At 42.7% G+C, this 19,233-nt stretch overlaps 1 protein-coding gene across 6 annotated transcripts in view; it reads right to left on the minus strand.

Annotated features, from left to right (window-relative positions):
- Positions 1 to 19,138, minus strand: part of pcsk5b (proprotein convertase subtilisin/kexin type 5b) — an 81,422-nt gene extending 62,284 nt beyond the window's left edge. For 2 of the 6 annotated variants that reach the window (XR_011480997.1, XM_024002280.1), the window contains exons 1-3: positions 18,577 to 19,128; positions 10,723 to 10,827; positions 2,956 to 3,102 (exon numbers count right to left, since the gene is read on the minus strand). Coding sequence is in view for 5 of the 6 variants with exons in the window: in XM_024002280.1 (XP_023858048.1) it covers positions 2,956 to 3,102; positions 10,723 to 10,827; positions 18,577 to 18,756 (432 nt within the window). In the remaining variant the exon portion in view is untranslated. Of the gene's footprint in view, positions 1 to 2,955; positions 3,103 to 10,722; positions 10,828 to 18,576 lie in introns of all 6 variants that reach the window. The other 4 variants (XM_024002278.2, XM_024002276.2, XM_024002279.2 and 1 more) reach the window with 3 other exon arrangements.
- Between the last annotated feature and the right edge of the window lie 95 nt (positions 19,139 to 19,233).

Consider the following 19,233-nt stretch of genomic DNA (forward strand, 5'->3'; position numbering starts at 1 on the left):
CACAATATTTGTTGATTTATTTGTTCAGTTTTTTTTATTGAAATTGCAACCAACTTCCTATGCTTTGTTTAAAAATAACAATATTTGGTAGATGATTTCCTTTTCAAATAACTGAAAGTGCGAGGTTTAGTCTGAATAAAGGGAAAAAGGCCATTCTTGAATATGTGGTGAGATATTCTTATTAATTTGCTAGAGAACCAATTCAGATTTTAGTATAACTTTTGTATGACTGAAGCCTTTAGTGAGCGGTCTAATGCTTTAGTAATTTCTGCCCTCCAAATTCATTATATAAATATTGTCTGGCTTGCCGTTCCAAATAAAATTTATTTTTTTCCCCTTCTCAAATTTAAATAACTGTTAGCTAGGTGTACAGTCGTGGCCAAAAGTTGAGAGAATGACACAAATATAAATTTTCACAAAGTCTGCTGTCTCAGTTTGTATGATGGCAATTTGCATATACTCCAGAATGTTATGAAGAGTGATCAGATGAATTGCAATTAATTGCGAAGCCCCTCTTTGCCATGCAAATGAACTGAATCCCCAAAAAACATTTCCACTGCAATTCAGCCCTGCCACAAAAGGACCAGTCAGTGATTCTCTCGTTAACACAGGTGTGAGTGTTGGCGAGGACAAGGCTGGAGATCACTCTGTCATGCTGATTGAGTTCGAATGACAGACTGGAAGCTTCAAAAGGGAGGTGGTACTTGGAATCGTTGTTCTTCCTCTGTCAACCATGGTTACCTGCAAGGAAACACGTGCCGTCATCATTGCTTTGCACAAAAAGGGGTTCACAGGCAAGGATATTGCTGCCAGTAAGATTGCACCTAAATCAACCATTTATCTGATCATCAAGAACTTCAAGGAGAGCAGTTCAATTGTTGTGAAGAAGGCTTCAGGGCACCCAAGAAAGTCCAGCAAGCGCCAGGACCGCCTCCTAAAGTTGATTCAGCTGCGGGATCGGGGCACCACCAGTACAGAGCTTGCTCAGGAATGGCAGCAGGCAGGTGTGAGTGCATCTGCACGCACAGTGAGGCGAAGACTTTTGGAGGATGGCCTGGTGTCAAGAAGGGCAGCAAAGAAGCTACTTCTCTCCAGGAAAAACATCAGGGACAGACTGATATTCTGTAAAAGGTACAGGGATTGGACTGTTGAGGACTGGGGTAAATTACTTTTCTCTGATGAATCCCCTTTCCGATTATTTGGGGCATCCGGAAAAAAGCTTGTCTGTAGAAGACAAGGTGAGTGCTACCATCGGTCCTGTGTCATGCCAACAGTAAAGCATCCTGAGACCATTCATGTGGTGGGGTTGCTTCTCAGCCAAGGGAGTGGGCTCACTCACAATTTTGCCTAAGAACACAGCCATGAATAAAGAATGGCACCAACACGTTCTCCGAGAGCAACTGCTCCCAACCATCCAGGAACAGTTTGGTGACGAACAATGCCTTTTCCAGCATGATGGAGTACCTTGCCATAAGACAAAAGTGATAACTAAGTGGCTCGGGGAACAAAACATTGATATTTTGGGTCCATGGCCAGGAAACTCCCCAGACCTTAATCCCATTGGGAACTTGTGGTCAATCCTCAAGAGGTGGGTAGACAAACAAAAACTCAAACTCCAAGCATTGATTATGCAAGAATGGGCTGCCATCAGTCAGGATGTGGCCCAGAAGTTAATTGACAGCATGCCAGGGCGGATTGCAGAGATCTTGAAAAAGAAGGATCAACACTGCAAATATTGACTCTTTGCATCCACTTCGTGTAATTGTCAATAAAAGCCTTTGACACTTATGAAATGCTTGAAATTATACTTCAGTATTCCATAGTAACATCTGACAAAAATATCCAAAGACACTGAAGCAGCAAACTTTGTGGAAATTAATATTTGTGTCATTCTCAAAACTTTTGGCCACGACTGTAGGCAAGTCCATAAGCAAATAGGTAAACTGGGATATGACTAAAGAGTTAAATCAGGGTGATTTTTTTCCACAAATAGACAGGTATTTTCCTTTCCATGGTAACACAATCTTGTCCATTTTTGGTAATTTTATTAACATTATTGGAGAGCATTTATTTATTTCTGGATATGTATACCGAGTATATCCACATCACACCATTTTATTGGTAAACTACATGGTAATGTAAAAGTTTTATTTTTTAGTGATCCAATATTATACACTTATCATAATTTGGTTGTAATCCAGAGAGGTTAGTAAAAGTATCTAGATCCTCTGAGGCTGTGGAGGGATCCAAATTGTGGATTTAAAAAGAAAACAGTAATCATCAGCGTACAATACCTTTGTTTTTAAGCCCTGGATTTCTAACCCGTTGATATTATTGTTGGATCTGATTTGAATAGCTAACATTTCGATGGCCATAATAAATAGATATGCCAATAGTGGACAACCTTGTTTTACTCCTCTTGACAGTTTAATACTTTGAGAAGTAGCCATTATATACTATTTTACACTTAGGGTTACTATACACAACTTTAACCCGTTTTATAAGATATTTTCCAAAATTGAAATGTTCCAGGCATTTATATATAAAAACTTCAGTCGTACTTTATCAAAAGCCCATTGAAAGCCAACAATGAATAGCAGGCCTGGTTTCCCAGATTTTTCATAGTGTTCTATTGTTTCCAGTACTTGTCTTATATTATCGCCAATGTATCGTCCATGTAAAAAAGCTTTCTGATTAGAATGAATAATATCCGGCAATATCTTTTTAAATTCTATGCGCTATAAATTTTGCGATATACATTCCTATGAATGTCATTTGAAATCTCAGGGAAATGTTTGAAAAGTCATCTAGACATTTGCCTTTGAGGCACGACACTCTTAGGCACACTACAACCAGGGCGCATGCACACACTCCTCCCCCCCCTTATGGAGACCTCCATTAAGTAGGTCTGGTGACCCTTGACCCTGAGAGCTAGGGTGTGGTCCGCATACTCACTATGTACCACATACTGCTCCACTTGGCGTCATTGAAGAATATGGACTGGGCGGAGCTGGTCTGGGCGGGGCTGGTGAGGGGGGGGGGGGCCGCCTTGTAATCCCTCTTGATCCGCCTCTTTACCACCTGCTGCTGAATCCACTCCACCTATAGCAGAGGCCACACCATTGCACAGTGAAGAAGAAAAGAAAGCATCAAAACATATCCAATGGTTGAACATGAATACGCATGGTTGTTGGGCAAGCATGTTCAGAGTGGACAATGGGCGAGTTAGTTTTAAATAGGTGGTGGAATCTCCACCCACCCGGGGCACCAGGTCATGCAAAACTAACTTGACAATGGAAGATGGAGGGATGTTTGTGGATAAGTACACAAAATAAAACACTGGCTGACAAAAAAATGTGAACACGCATACAAATTTCTCAGGTCACAATCAAGCTCTCAAACCTAATGGGTTCGTTTCAAGGAATTCCTTGGCAAGCTCATCTCAGAAATTTGGAAGCGTTGGGTAGGATTATTTTTATAACGACTGCTGCCTTTCACTTTTACCCTAGGTAGCCTAATCGTTCAGGTAAAACAATAACAAACCAGAGACGGAGGTGATCGACTTTAACATTCATACAAAGCTAAAAAGAAAGTGGGAGTGAAAGAAAGAATCCTATCGGAGTGAAGTATGACCTACTAAAACAATCTGTCAGTTTCTCCAGAGAGCAGAGGAGGGAAAAGAGGGATGGACACAGAAAAACACTGGCAGAAAGAGAGAGTGAGTGTGATTGAGAGATAGAGGAGAGGAAAGGGTGTTAGAAAAGGGGGGATAGAATGAGAAAAACACAGGCAGAAAGGGGGGGGAACTGAGGGAGAAAGATTTCATAATCCAGAATGTAATTAAGTCAAAAAATAAAAAACATTTGTAACAGTGATGGATGGCGATGATCATGTGAAGACAGAGCAGGCACAAGTCTCTGCTCATTTCAACAAGTCTGTCATCAGTTTCAAAGCAACCATTTACACACCTCATTAAGCTCAGAACAGCAGAGCCATCATTATATGTGTGTGTGTGTCTGTCTAGAGCTCCCTGTCTGTCTGCCCACCCAATGTCCATGTGTGTTTGTGTAACGGATGATAAGCGGTAAGCCTAATGCGGCGGTCCTCAGACCGTCAACCAGACAGGATGTCCGACAGCCGGCAGCCAGTCCTCCATTAGTTCCACCACTGACCTGAGAGTCCACTGAGACGGATCCTCCCTCTCCAGATGGTGAATTGGACTCCTGAAATACAACTGCTTCTGCATTCCCCCTTCTTAAGGATTTGGAGGTGGCTCTCTCTTGCAGTATCTCCCGCTGACTTGGTCTGTAACCAAGGGCAACCAGGATCCCAAAAAAATCCATCTATACTGTAGAAGCGTCGGCTGAAATGGCACTTTAGAAATGCTTCCTTCCTTGGTAGGATCACTGATCTGACATGAAAGTATAGATAGAAGCAAAGTGATGGGGGTCCTTGCCTATACCTATCCAAATCTGTTATAATCAGTGATTACACGGAACAAAAATAGACGCAACAATTTCAAAGATTTTACTAAGTTAATTCATATAAGGAAATTAGTCAATTGAAATAAACTAATTAGGCCCTAATCTATGGATTTCACATGACTGGAAATACAGACATGCATCTGTTGGTCACAGATACCTTTAAAAACAAACAAAAAGGTAGGGGTGTGGTTCATCAAACCAGTCAGTATCTGGTGTGACCACCATTTGCCTCATGCAGCACAATACATCTACTTCACAGAGTTGATCAGGCTGTTGATTTTGGCCTGTGGAATGCTGTCCCACTCCTCTTCAATGGCTGTGCGAAGTTGCTGGATATTGGCGGGAACTGGAACGCGTTGTCATACACGTTGATCCATAGCATGTTCAATGGGTGACATGTCTGGTGAGTATGCAGGCCATGGTAGAACTGGAACATTATCAGCTTGAAGGAATTGAGTACAGATCTTTGCAACATGGGGCCGTGCATTATCATGCTGAAACATGCTGGCGACGGTTGAATGGCACGACAATGGATCGTCACGGTATCTCTGTGCATTCAAATTTCAATCGATAAAACGCAATTGTGTTCATTGTCTGTAGTTTATGCCTGCCCATACCATAACCCCACCATGGGGCACTCTGATGTCAACGTTGTGAACACTCTGCCATCTGCCCGATACAGTTGAAACTAGAGGTCGACCGATTATGATTTTTTTCAACGCCGATATACCGATTATTGGATGACCAAAAAAAGCCGATACCAATTTCTTTAAAATTTTAAATCATATATTTGTAATATTGACAATTACAACAATACTGAATGACCCCTTTAATTTTAACTCAATATAATACATAAATAAAATCTATTTAGTCTCAAGTAAATAATGAAACGTGTTCAATTTGGTTTAAATAATGCAAAAACAGTGTTGGAGAAGAAAGTACAAGTGCAATATGTGCCACGTAAAAAGCTAACGTTTAAGTTCCTTGCTCAGAACATATGAAAGCTGGTGGTTCATATTCTCAGTTAAGAAGTTTAGTTTGTAGTTATTATAGGAATTATGACATTTACACCTGGATCTTGCAGCTAACTAGCTGCTATCCGAGTGACTATAGGCTAACGTCAATTCCGGAGCAAACACCAATTATCCCGGAGCTAGCCAGCTGAAGAGTTCCATCAGCCACTCCTGGGCTACAATCACCTATCCGGACCCGTTTAACTGCCGATGCGGAGCCCCACCGGGCCTTCACGACTGGAATACCGACGTTATCTGCCCGAGGGAGTTATTCAACTGGCCCCTCCATCGCGACGTAATCTGAACGCCCATCTGCTAACTGCGGCCCGCTAATCGTTAGCTGTCTTGAGCATATCAGCTGCTATCTGAACAGGTCTATCGAACAATCTTCTTGGGACACTATAACTATTTTGACAATTGGATTGGTCCCCTCTACCACACGGAACCCCACTAATCTACCGACGGAAACGCACAGGGTGGGTTCTCCATCCCTAACTACAATATTTTCAGACAAGATAGACATGCCAAAGGGTGCGGTGTTGCAATCTACTGCAGAGATAGCCTGCAGAGTTCTGTCCTACTATCCAGGTCTGTACCCAAACAATTTGAACTTCTACTTTTAAAAATCCACCTCTCTAAAAACAAGTCTCTCACTGTTGCCGCCTGCTATAGACCACCCTCTGCCCCCAGCTGTGCTCTGGATACCATATGTGAACTGATTGCCCCCCCCCCATCTATCTTCAGAGCTCGTGCTGCTAGGTGACCTAAACTGTGACATGCTTAACACCCCGACCATCCTACAATCTAAGCTTGATGCCCTCAATCTCACACAAATTATCAATGAATCTACCAGGTACAACCCCAAAGCCATAAACACGGGCACCCTCATAGATATCATCCTAACCAACTTGCCCTCCAAATACACCTCTGCTGTTTTCAACCAAGATCTCAGCAATCACTGCCTCATTGCCTGCATCCGTAATGGGTCAGCGGTCAAACGACCTCCACTAATCACTATCAAACGCCCCCTGAACCACTTCAGCGAGCAGGCCTTCCTAATCAACCTGGCCCGGGTATCCTGGAAGGATATTGACCTCATCCTGTCAGTAGAGTATGCCTGGTTATTCTTTAAAAATGCCTTCCTCACCATCTTAAATAAGCATGCACCATTCAAGAAATGTAGAACCAGGAACAGATACAGCCCTTGGTTCTCTCCAGACCTGACTGCCCTTAACCAACACAAAAACATCCTGTGGCGTTCTGCAGTAGCATCGAACAACCCCCGTGAAATGCAACTTTTCAGGGAAGTTAGAAACCAATATACACAGGCAGTTAGAAAAGCCAAGGCTAGCTTTTTCAAGCAGAAATTTGCTTCCTGCAACAAACTCAAAAAAGTTCTGGGACATTGTAAAGTCCATGGAGAATAAGAGCACCTCCTCCCAGCTGCCCAATGCACTGAGGATAGGAAACTCTGTCACCACCGATAAATCCACTATAGTTGAGAATTTCAATAAGCATTTTTCTACGGCTGGCCATGCTTTCCACCTGGCTACCCCTACCCCGGTCAACAGCACTGCACCCCCCACAGCAACTCGCCCAAACCTTCCCCATTTCTCCTTCTCCCAAATCCAGTCAGGTGATGTTCTGAAAAAGCTGCAAAATCTGGACCCCCACAAATCAGCCGGGCTAGACAATCTGGCCCTCTCTTTCTAAAATTATCTGCCGAAATTGTTGCAACCCCTATTACTAGCCTTTTCAACCTCTTTTTCGTGTCGTCTGAGATTCCTAAAGATTGGAAAGCAGCTGCGGTCATCCCCCTCTTCAAAAGGGGGGGGGACACTCTTGACCCAAACTGCTACAGACCTATATCTATCCTACCCTGCCTTTCTAAGGTCTTCGAAAGCAAAGTTAACAAACAGATCACCGACCATTTCGAATCCCACCGTACCTTCTCCGCTATGCAATCTGGTTTCAGAGCTGGTCATGGGTGCACCTCAGCCACGCTCAAGGTCCTAAACGATATCTTAGAGGTTGACCGATTATGATTTTTCAACGCCGATACCGATTATTGGAGGACCAAAAAAAGCCGATACCGATTAATCTGACGTTTAAAAAAAATGTATTTGTAATAATGACAATTACAACAATACTGAACGAACACTTATTTTAACTTAATATAATACATCAATAAAATCAATTTAGCCTCAAATAAATAATGAAACATGTTCAATTTGGTTTAAATAATGCAAAAACAAAGTGTTGGAGAAGAAAGTAAAAGTGCAATATGTGCCATGTAAGAAAGCTAACGTTTAAGTTCCTTGCTCAGAACATATGAAAGCTGGTGGTTCCTTTTAACACGAGTCTTCAATATTCCCAGGTAAGAAGTTTTAGGTTGTAGTTATTATAGGAATTACAGGACTATTTCTCTCTATACCATTTGTATTTCATATACCTTTGACTATTGGATGTTCTTATAGGCACTTTAGTATTGCCAGTGTAACAGTATAGCTTCTTTCCCTCTCCTCGCCCCTACCTGGGCTCGAACCAGGAACACATCGACAACAGCCACCCTCGAAGCAGCGTTAGCCATGCAGAGCAAGGGGAATAACTACTCCAAGTCTCAGAGCGAGTGACGTTTGAAACGCTATTAGCGCGCACCCCGCTAACTAGCTAGCCATTTCACATCGGTTACACCAGCCTAATCTCGGGAGTTGATGGGCTTGAAGTCATAAACAGCGCAATGCTTGAAGCACAGCAAAGAGCTGCTGGCAAAACGCACAAAAGTGCTGTTTGAATGAATGCTTACGAGCATGCTGGTGCCTACCATCGCTCAGTCAGACTGCTCTATTAAATCATAGACTTAATAACACACAGAAATACGAGCCTTAGGTCATTAATATGGTCGAATCCGGAAACTATCATCTCAAAAACAAAACGCTTATTCTTTCAGTGAAATACGGAACCATTCCGTATTTTGTCGAACGGGTGGCAACCCTCAGTCTAAATATTGCGGTTACATTGCACAACCTTCAATGTTATGTCATAATTATGTAAAATTCTGTCAAATAAATGACGGTCTTTGTTAGGAAGAAACACAGTTCACGAGCCAGGCGGCCCAAACTGTTGCATATACCCTGACTCTGCTTGCACTGAACGCAAAAGAAGTAACAATTTCCCTAGTTAATATTGCCTGCCAACATGAATTTCTTTTAACTAAATATGCAGGTGTAAAAAAAAAAAATACATACTTCTGTGTACTGATTTTAAGAAAGGCATTGATGTTTATGGTTAGGTACATTTGTGCAACGAATGTGCTTTTTTCCGCAAATGCACTTTTGTTAAATCATCACCTGTTTGGCGAAGTTGAATTAGACTGTGATTCGATGATAAATTAACAGGCACCGCATTGATTATATGCAACGCAGGACAAGCTAGTTAAGCTAGGAATATCATCAACCATGTGTAGTTAACTAGTGATTATGTGAAGATTTATCTTTATAAAAAAACAATCAGTTTAATGCTAGCTAGCAACTTACTCATTGCAGCCACAAGGTCCTTTTGACCCTGCACTTGCGTAACAAGTGGTCAGCCTGCCACGTAGTTTCCTCACGGATTGCAATGTAATCGGCCATAATCGGCATCGAAAAAGGCAGATTACCGATTGTTATGAAAACTTGAAACCGGCCCTGATTAATTGGCCATGCCGATTAGTCGGTCGACCTCTAGTTGAAACTGGGATTCATCCATGAAAAACAATTCTCCAATGTGCCAGTGGCCATCGAAGGTGAGCATTTGCCCACTGAAGTCAGTTACGACGCCTAACTGCAGTCAGGTCAAAACTCTGGTGAGGACAACGAGCATGCAGATGAGCTTCCCTGAGACGGTTTCTGACAGTTTGAGCAGAAATCATTCAGTTGTGCAAACCCACAGTTTCATCAGCTGTCCAGGTGGCTGGTCTCAGACAATTCCGCAGGTGAAGAAGCCAGATGTGGAGGTCCTGGGAAAGTGTGGTTACACGTGGTCTGCAGTTGTGAGGCCATTTGGACATGGTGCCAAATTGTCTAAAACGTTGGAGGCAGCATATGGTAAAGAAATTAACATAAAATTACCTGGCAACAGCTCTGGTGGACATTCCAGCAGTCAGCATGCCAATTGCATGCTCTCAAAACTTGAGACATCTGTGGCATTGTGTTGTGTGACAAAACTGCCCATTTTAGAGTGGCTTTATTGTCCCCAGCACAAGGTGCATCTTTGTAATGATCATACTGTTTAGTCAGTTTAATCAAATTGCTGGGATGTTTTATTTCAGCTCATGAAAAAAAAACTTTACATTTCTGTTCAGTGTACTTTGAGTGTCTGAAAATGGAGCCAAATGTCACTCGGGTGAGGTCAGTCACACACCCGCTCTCCAAGCCGACGACCTTGAGCTGGTAACTTACTGACAGCCATGACCTTTGACCGTGTCCCACATGCGCCAGGCGGCGCATCAGCAAGCCATAAAGCCATTATCACTGCCTTGTCACCATGGAGACCTGCGTGCCAACAGGTAGATCGCACAGCGCACAAGGTGTGTCCGCTACACCCATCTGACTCACACACACACAGATGACTGTCATTAGACAACTAAGCATAACAACGTGATTATTTCTATAACCGGCTACATGGACTGACCCCAGTGCATCCATGATAGAGAGCAGCCCGAAAACAGCAGTGAAACGATACTGGCATCAGAATGGTAATGATATGACACTGATCCCTGAACAGTAGTGATGGGAGCAGAAAGACTTCCAGCTCAGACTGCAGATCCAGCTGACATTTAAACATCTCCTCCCTGTCAACCCTTCACACGGGAGAGAAACTTGAGGGGAAGAAGGGAGAAAGGGAGAGAGAGGAAAGGGGAGAACACTGGTCTATCAATGGCAAAACTGCCTCCTGCCCCAAGGGGAGTCTTGTGTAATAAACAGAGTCAAAGTTGAAAAGGGCCAACATATCCAGCAACAGTATATAATACATAATTCATCAAAGATCTCTCATTGAATGACAACTATGCTCAGCAGTGCTATGGCTGGTAGACTTTCCATCGGTGTACTGAACTACAGTTGTGCCCTGTAATGTACGCATCATCAGGGCGAGACCAAGGGTGGTGTTCTGTGACTCATCAATAATGCAGGCGTGTGTCGATGACCTGGTGGGGTGGCCCGCCAGCACGGTGAGGCGAGGCTTACCTTGGACTCCATCGCGATGAAGCTGTGGCCACCGCGACTGGAGAGAGTTGACCTTTTGATGGTCCTGCTGTGAAAGAAGTGATAGTGGTCCTTCAGGTCGCCAATCTACCGAATAAAAACACACCACGATCAGTCTACAGTAAAAACACTGGTTGCATTCAAATGTCAACCAAGTCAGACAGAGGAATTAAACAGCGTAACCAGTGAACCACAAACCTCCAAAATAAGAAAGACAGACAGACATGAGGCAGGCGAAGTGTGATTAACTTTAATAATTCAGAGGCAGATTATCAAACCGCAATGGCTGCCAGGTGTCATATACCCTTTCCATTGACCCAGGGCTTTAGAGGAGCTACCCAAGGGACTGTATCAAGCCCCTATATCCTTTCAGGCAACTCACAACAATGTTTCACTCCAAACCAGGGTTGTATTCATTAGGGTACACTGTAGCAAAACAACAGAAAAGGAAAACAGAGTTTCTTATCAGACAGGTAGGTCCAGGTATTTCTTTCAGTAGAATAGACCCAGGGGGCATGCTTTCATCACGTCACTGTCAGAGCGTGAAAGCCACAAGGCAACAGCAGGTATAATCACACTCAATAGCGTCAGGACTACAAAGACATGAAGCCCAAAATTGTCATGTTAAATTTCCAAATCAAGACATTTGACATCTTTAGTCTCAACCCCCACACAGCAAGATATAAAATGGTGCGTTCAGAAGCCGTCTGAAAATTGGAGGTACAAGTTCCTAAGTCGGAAATAAATACACTTCCTGCTAACTTGGATGGAATTCTATGATCCTTGCTTAACCCATTGCAATGGTTTGGTATCCCAACATGCACCGCGATATGTTTAGGAGTTTGCACAATTTCATAAAACAGAATCAAAAGCCGTGCTTAATGATATGGCATGTGCCTTTGTGTCTGATTGAGGCGTGACACATCGATTGATGTTTTACTGTTAATAGGTTATCTTCTAAAATAAAACAGGGAATATCTCCATTTGGATTTCATGCTCGTTTTATCGTTACATTTTTTAACATGAATTGGATCACTCAAGTCATAAGCATGTCCCGAAGTTGATCGGGGATGATCCCCTCGCCGTGCTTCATGTCACCCTCGGAGTTACGTCAACAAGTCTGACAATGGAGGGGCCTCTGAGTGAGTTGGTAGGGATGAGGGCCTGGTTTGAGATTCAGCTACAACCAGTTGACTACCTACCTCAAAATGGTGAAAGCCCTCAATGGCAATGACCATGCTAAAACAGGCTTTGGGGCAAGTATGCCCTTTATCCAACTCTCTGGGCTAGAATGATGATACGTTACAACTCGTAAACTATCACTGACTGTTCACCTTTCTACCCAAAAGATGATAAAGAAAATACATTTTAATCTTAATGTGTATTAAGTGGCTAGTTTTACCCAGTCTACGGTTTGTCAACATAAGCAGTGGAATTACAGACTCAAATTCACAACATTTCCAAAAACACCTTTACTGGAAGAACTGTGCAGATGCAAAATTTAGTTACAAAATTACAGTAAAATCCTAAAATGTAAATATCTGTGCCGAATTAAGATTCAAAAGATGTGTGCAGTAAGAATGCAGAAATGACATTATTTAATAAACTGTGGATGTTGAAATCAAGACCCGGTCCAGACCGTCCCAAAAAATGACGTCTGTGGATGTTGAAATCAAGACCCGGTCCAGGCCGTCCCAAAAAATGACGTCTGTGGATGTTGAAATCAAGGCCAGGGCGAATTGACCCAATTTCAACGTCCATTGACGTCCGGTCAGTGGAGATGCTGGTTACAGCAAATGGAAAGAGGGGGCTCATGGGTAGGTGTCAGTAAGTACCGGGAGAGGTAACATTGTCTGGAGAGGAGAGGGAGGGGTTGTCCAGACAGTTCACACTCGCTTTGACCACCAGACAGAAAGAACGGAAAACAGTTATGAGTTGAACATAACTGTATGCCAGTGGAAGGGAGGACAGTAGCAGGTGAAGCAACTGTGGTTAGTGACTACTATTATTTTGTATTGTAGCCAATGCAGTAAGTCCGGTACTGAGTCGTAAGTCCGTTAATGAGTTTTAAATCACTTAGTAATTCTTAAACAAAAATGTATATCAGTAAAAACATGAACCAATTGGTAGGTCTACCTTTACTTGTTACTTCCATGAACTTAAAATTATCCTCCATTAGAAAATGTCCGTTTTTGGTAACGTTTTTTTTCCTTAAACATACAATAGGCAAATAATTTCCCCAAAACTAAATTTAAGCATTGATATTAGTTAGCAGGGGTCTTTAAGTCAACATTGTGTATTTCTAAAACCCTTTAAAGACTTTCTGGTAGATGTTTTCAAAACTCCCCTTTCCATCTGTTTGACCAGAAATCAAATCCATTACTTATGCCTAATTTTGAAGATGGAAAATGGTTGAAAAATGTATCTATGCCTTCATTTCCCAAAAAGAGACTCTTGGCTGTCATTTGACACCCAATTTGATGTGCTCCTACGAACTTCACGTAGGTGCTCATGGGTCCTTTAACATGGAAATAACCCTAACACACTTATTAGCTAGCTTTAACCATCTAGCTAAAATATAATTGGTTTAAGAGTTGTTCCGACTTCAACTGAATCTAGATCAATGGACAAAACCAGACGTTAAAGGACCATTCTCTTGCAATACACTTCATGTACAAACCATAGCCCTGTGTCTTTAAAACTGCTCTCAGATCAGTGCTTGGCCCGGAGTCTGGGAAATGCACAGGGGGCTCCATAAGTAAGAGGATTATAGGTTGGTTCCATACAGAATGCCTGATAGAGGTGCTCTCCCAATAGCCAACTATTCCTTTACATTGGAGTCATTAAGCAGACACCCCATGGGAATCAAACCCACAACCCTAGCGTTGCAAGTGAAATGATCCATCCATCTGTGTGTTTCTGTATCATTGTATGTTCTCATCTCTCTATCCCTGTCAACTGAATGACACTGTCCTTCTCAGTCACCCACTCTGTTCACATCCCCCTCTCCCCTACCGTTTTGTTTTTCTCTGACAATCTCTTTGCATGTGTCCACAACAGTATTTATGTACATTTCCCTGTTTTGCCAAGTCGCCCTCGCAAAATAGGTTTTTAACCTCAATGGGTCTTACCTGGTTAAATAAAGGTCTTCCTCAACTTCATTATCGCATGAATGTCCCTAAATAAAACAACCTACTTTCATCCTGAAAAGATTTATAATCGTGGGAACTTATTGAGTGTCAATAACTTTATTTCATACACCCACACATGTATGCCTTTTTTGTGCAATCTTAATATTCAGAGCCAGTAGTACCTCAATGTTCTCAAGATCTGAATGTGTGGGGTCCCCATGAGTGAGAGAGCGAGAGAGTGTGTGCCTGTATGTGACAGTGCACTTAAGACATTAGTGTCAAAGTTCAGGTTAGGAGACTGGTGCAATATTGCCGCCTGGGAGTGTCTTTCAGAGCTTTAAGGCATCAACATACTTCGGGTCGGCTGGCACTTAAAAGACCTTCGCTTGAAAAACAACAAAATAGCTGCAATAGTACCGTTTGTCCACCTTGAGACACCGTAGCCAGGAGTCTGAATTAATCAAGAACCATTTAATATTACATCTAAGATGTTCGGTGCAGTATTTCAAGTGAAAAAAAAATGTGCAAGAAAACAATGTCTGCTGTTGAATCACAAACACTTCCTTGAAGAATCTCTACTGGTGACCAATCACTGGTCAAAGGGCGAACTTCTTGCCTCAAGACAAAATGTTGTGCGCTCGAACAGCCGAAAAACTCCAACCAAACGCTGCCTAACACCTAAAACTAACAAAAACGTCACAAAATATGCACTAACTCTTGACTGGGAAGCTTAAGCTTTAAAAGGGAATGGGGGGTATAAGACTCTCAGTTCCATAAAGGAGGGGTGGCTGGTATATGGGCACCATATAATTATGGAGAAAGAGGGGCGGGAGGTGTGAGGGCAGGATGTCCCTGTGATTATCCTAGTCCACAACAGCAATTTTCCACCTGTCAGAATATGTAGTATTGCCTTCTCTGTGGAGAGAGAGCGCTTTGGATTGCCTGGTTTTGTCGTTGCTAGATATTTCTCCAATATAGACCACCCTCTTAAATGTGTGTGTCGCTAAGCAACCAAATGTTGCCTACTCTGAACTTGCATGGGCCTCTCTGATTACAAGGAGAATTGTTGAACAAAATGACATCACAATTAAATCTAGCAAGTGTGCCCATATCTCCTCTTGGCTAAAGCATTTTGTTTCCAGTGTTGTACCTGACAGCAGTTATGGATTGGAGTGGGGAGGGTTGGTGGTGACAGTAGACGTTCCTTAGGAATGACATCAACAGGCACACACCATAACAGATATGCAGAATGGATTGATACTTTCAGAGCAATTCACATTATCAAACCCTTGGCAACGTCAATGCATGCTTTCCATCCTTCCTTTACTGTGGCCACTTATAATCTCAGGCGCTTGTAATTTTATAAGGTTATTAAAATATTAATCTTGCAGCTCATTTGGTTAAAGTATGCATTAAAGCTAGAATCCTTAATTGAAACAAAGTGCTGTCCCCGCCCCTGTTTTGCTAAAAGGCTAAGGATTGGGCTGAAGAAATGTAACCACTCAAATGCACAGACAGAGCTATGGATGCAAGGACTGACCATCCAGGATATCAAATGTATAGTTTTAACCATGTTTTGAAGCTATACCATGTGTTTACATTTGTTGTTTACAAACATTTGAGGAAAACAATGTATATGTTGGGTTCCGATGTGGTACGACAGTTTAACTAAACTCATGAGGCATATATAAAAAAATATATATATATGTTTTACTTCATAGTTTTGATGTCTTCACTATTATTCTACAATGTAGAAAATACCCTTGAATGAGGTGTTATGTACCAGTCAAAAGTTTGGAAACACCTACTCATTCAAGGGTATTTTCTACATTGTAGAATAATAGTGAAGACATCAAAACTATGAAGTAAAACATATGGAATCATGTAGTAACCAAAGAAGCGTTAAATCAAAATATGTTTTATATTTAAGATTCTTCAAAGTAGCCATCCTTTGCCTTGACAGCCTGCACACGCTTGGCATTCTCAACCAGCTTCATGAGGTAGTCACCTGGAATATATTTCAATTAACAGGTGTGCTTTGTTAAAAGACTCAATAGCCTTGGCTTCTCAAATGACTGCCTCGCCTGATTTACCATCTACTTCTGATAGAGTTCAGTGTGTCAAATCTGAGGGCCTGTTGTCTGGACCTCAGGCAGTCTATGGGGGTACCACAGGGTTCAATTCTCAGGCTGACTCTTTTCTCTGTATATATCAAATGATGTCGCTCTTGCTGCTGGTAATTCTCTGATCCACCTCTACGCAAACGACACCATTCTGTATACATCTGGCCCTTCTTTGGACACTGTGCTAACAAACCTCCAAACGAGCTTCAACGACAACACTCCTTCGTGGCCTCCAACTGCTTTTAAATGCTAGTAAAACTAAATGCATGCTCTTCAACCGATTGCTGCCCGCACCCTCCCGCCCGACTAGCATCACTACTCTGGACAGTTCTGACTTAAAATATGTGGACAACTACAAATACCTAGGTGTCTGGTTAGACTGTAAACTCTCCTTCCAGACTCACATTAAACATCTCCAATCCAAAATTAAATCTAGAATCGGCTTCCTATTTCACAACAAAGCCGCCTCCACTCATGCTGCCAAACATACCCTCGTAAAACTGACCATCCTACCGATCCTTGACTTCAGCTATGTCATTTACAAAATAGCCCCCCAACACTCTACTCGGCAAACTGGATGCAGTCTATCACAGTGCCATCCGTTTTATCACCAAAGCCCCATATCCTACCCACCACTGCGACCTGTATGCTCTCGTTGGCTGGCCCTCACTGCATATCCGTCACCAAACCCACTGGCTCCAGGTCATCTAGAAGTCTTTGCTAGGTAAAGCACCACCTTATCTCAGCTCACTGGTCACCATAGCAACGCCCACCCGTAGCACACGCTCCAGCAGGTATATTGCACTGGTCATCCCCAAAGCAAACACTTCCTTTGGCCGCCTTTCCTTCCAGTTCTCTGCTGCCAATGACTGGAACGAATTGCAAAAATCTCTGAAGCCTTAACTCCCTCTAACTTTAAGCATCAGTGGTCAGAGCAGCTTACTTCACTGTACCTGTACACAGCCAATCTGTAAATAGTACACCCGACTACCTCATCCACATATTACTTACCCTCTTGCACCCCAGTATCTCTACTTGCACATCATCATCTGCACATCTATCACTCCAGTAATAATGCTAAATTGTAATTATGTTCGCCTCTAGGGCCTATTTATTGCCTACCTCTCTACATTTGCACACACTGTACATAAATGTATCAATTTTTATTTTGTGTTATTGACTGTGTTTGTTTATGTGTAACTGTGTTGTTTTTGTCGCACTGCTTTGCTTTATCTTGGCCAGGTCGCAGTTGTAAATGGGAACTTGTTCTCAACTAGCCTACCTGGTTAAATAAAGGTGAAATAAAAATAAAAAAGTTAATTTGTGATATTTCTTTCCTTCTTAATGTGTTCGAGCCAATCAGTTGTGTTGTGACAAGATTTTTGGTTCCAACCGCTGTGTCTTTGAGACGCAGAGTAGGTGAATGGATGATCTTCGCATGTGTGGTTCCCACAGTGAAGCATGGAGGTGTGATGGTGTGTGGGTGCTTTGCTGGTCACACTGTCAGTGATTTATTTGAATTCAAGGCACACTTAACCAGCATGGCTACCACAGCATTCTGCAGTGATACATCATCCCATCTGGTTTGCTCTTAGCGGGACTATCATTTATTTTTCAACAGGACAATGACCCAACACACCTCCAGGCTGTATATGGGCTATTTGACCAAGAAGGAGAGTGATGGAGTGCTGCATCAGATGACCTGGCCTCCACAATCACCCGACCTCAACCCAATTGACATGGTTTGGGATGAGTTGGACCGCAGAGTGAAGGAAAAGCAACCAACAAATGCTCAACATATGTAGGAACTCCTTCAAAACTGTTGGAAAAGCATTCCAGGTGAAGCTGGTTGGGAGAATGCCAAGAGTGTGCAAAGCTGTCAAGGCAAAAAGGCTTGACAAAAGAGGCTCTAATATATATTTTGATTTGTTTAACTCTTTTTTGGTTACTACATGATTCCATGTGTTATTTCATAGTCTTCACTATTATTGTACAATGTAGAAAATAAAAACCCTTGAATGAGTAGGTGTGTCCAAACTTGACTGGTACTGTAAATAATTTATAAATCACCAAATGTATGCAGCAACTAAGGATTCTAGGTTTAAGAGGCCCATATTGGTCTGAGCCATGAAATACGAGACATTAAACTGTTGGTAAAATTCTCCACTCCTAACAGCCCAATAAAACTGTTCTGCGGAACTGAGGGGCACCTGTTGTCCCACCGGTGTGGAGCCTAATCACTGCACCCCTGCCCCTCTCGCTTTGTTCATGTCATAGTCAGTCCCGTGTGTGCCAGGCTGATCCCCGACACACACACGCCAGGGTTCAAGGCACATTATTTAGAGTGGAGGTAGCGTGTTCAGGCTGGCCCGGGATGTGGACTATCCAGTGTGGGCCCGGGTGACTATGACGTGTGAACTTCAATCGGACTGACAACAAAACACCACCGTTCAAAAGCAAAATAAGTTTTAATATATCAAAGAAAAAACACCAACGCTGTGCAGGATTTGACTTTGAAACTCTTTCGAATAAAAATGTAAAAGGAACGAAAAGATAACTGAGAGGAACAATTTAAAACATACCTGTCCCATATTCTTATAGCCATATTTGTCTGCTATCCGATCAGCGAACACAGGTCCCCCGTTTATCCGTACAGCCCAATGGTTAGTGTAAATCCGAGCTTTGCACGGGGCAGACGTAAAACCGAGCCAGAGCGCCAGAACGCACAACAAGCCTCTTCTCAAAGCGGCGTTCCAAACCATCTTCCCCCACTTTTTCCCCGAACCTCCCGCGTCTCCCTCCGACTAGGAAAACAGCCAAACTTCACTTCTCACCGCAGAGCAAGCAAGATTCTCATAAACTGTTCGATCAACATCCACCGCAAATAAAGGAAAAAACGGAAACCGAAAAAATTCTCAAAAGCCCGTTAGATGGTCCTGGTCTGCTCTCCGCGTGCTCTGCATGGAGAGTTCGAAGTTTGCGTTCAGTCGTGCTCCTTCGCAGCGGTGGGGGTAGTTTGTCTGAATGCAGTGCTTTGGGATAATTTATTTTCCCCAGAACTCGGATGTTGGTTCCCCTTCTCTCTTTAAAGTGGCGAAATGGCTACAGCGCCTCCCACCAAATAACTAGCGACAATTTGGAGTAGAAACAACTGATGTGCGTTTATAACCAAGTGGGAAGGTGGTAAATACCGGTTTTGAAGTTGTAAATACCAGTTGGATGCATTAACGTGCTTAGAA

This window comes from Salvelinus sp. IW2-2015, linkage group LG15 (genome assembly GCF_002910315.2).
Source record: "Salvelinus sp. IW2-2015 linkage group LG15, ASM291031v2, whole genome shotgun sequence".
Classification (NCBI taxonomy): Eukaryota; Metazoa; Chordata; class Actinopteri; order Salmoniformes; family Salmonidae; genus Salvelinus; species Salvelinus sp. IW2-2015.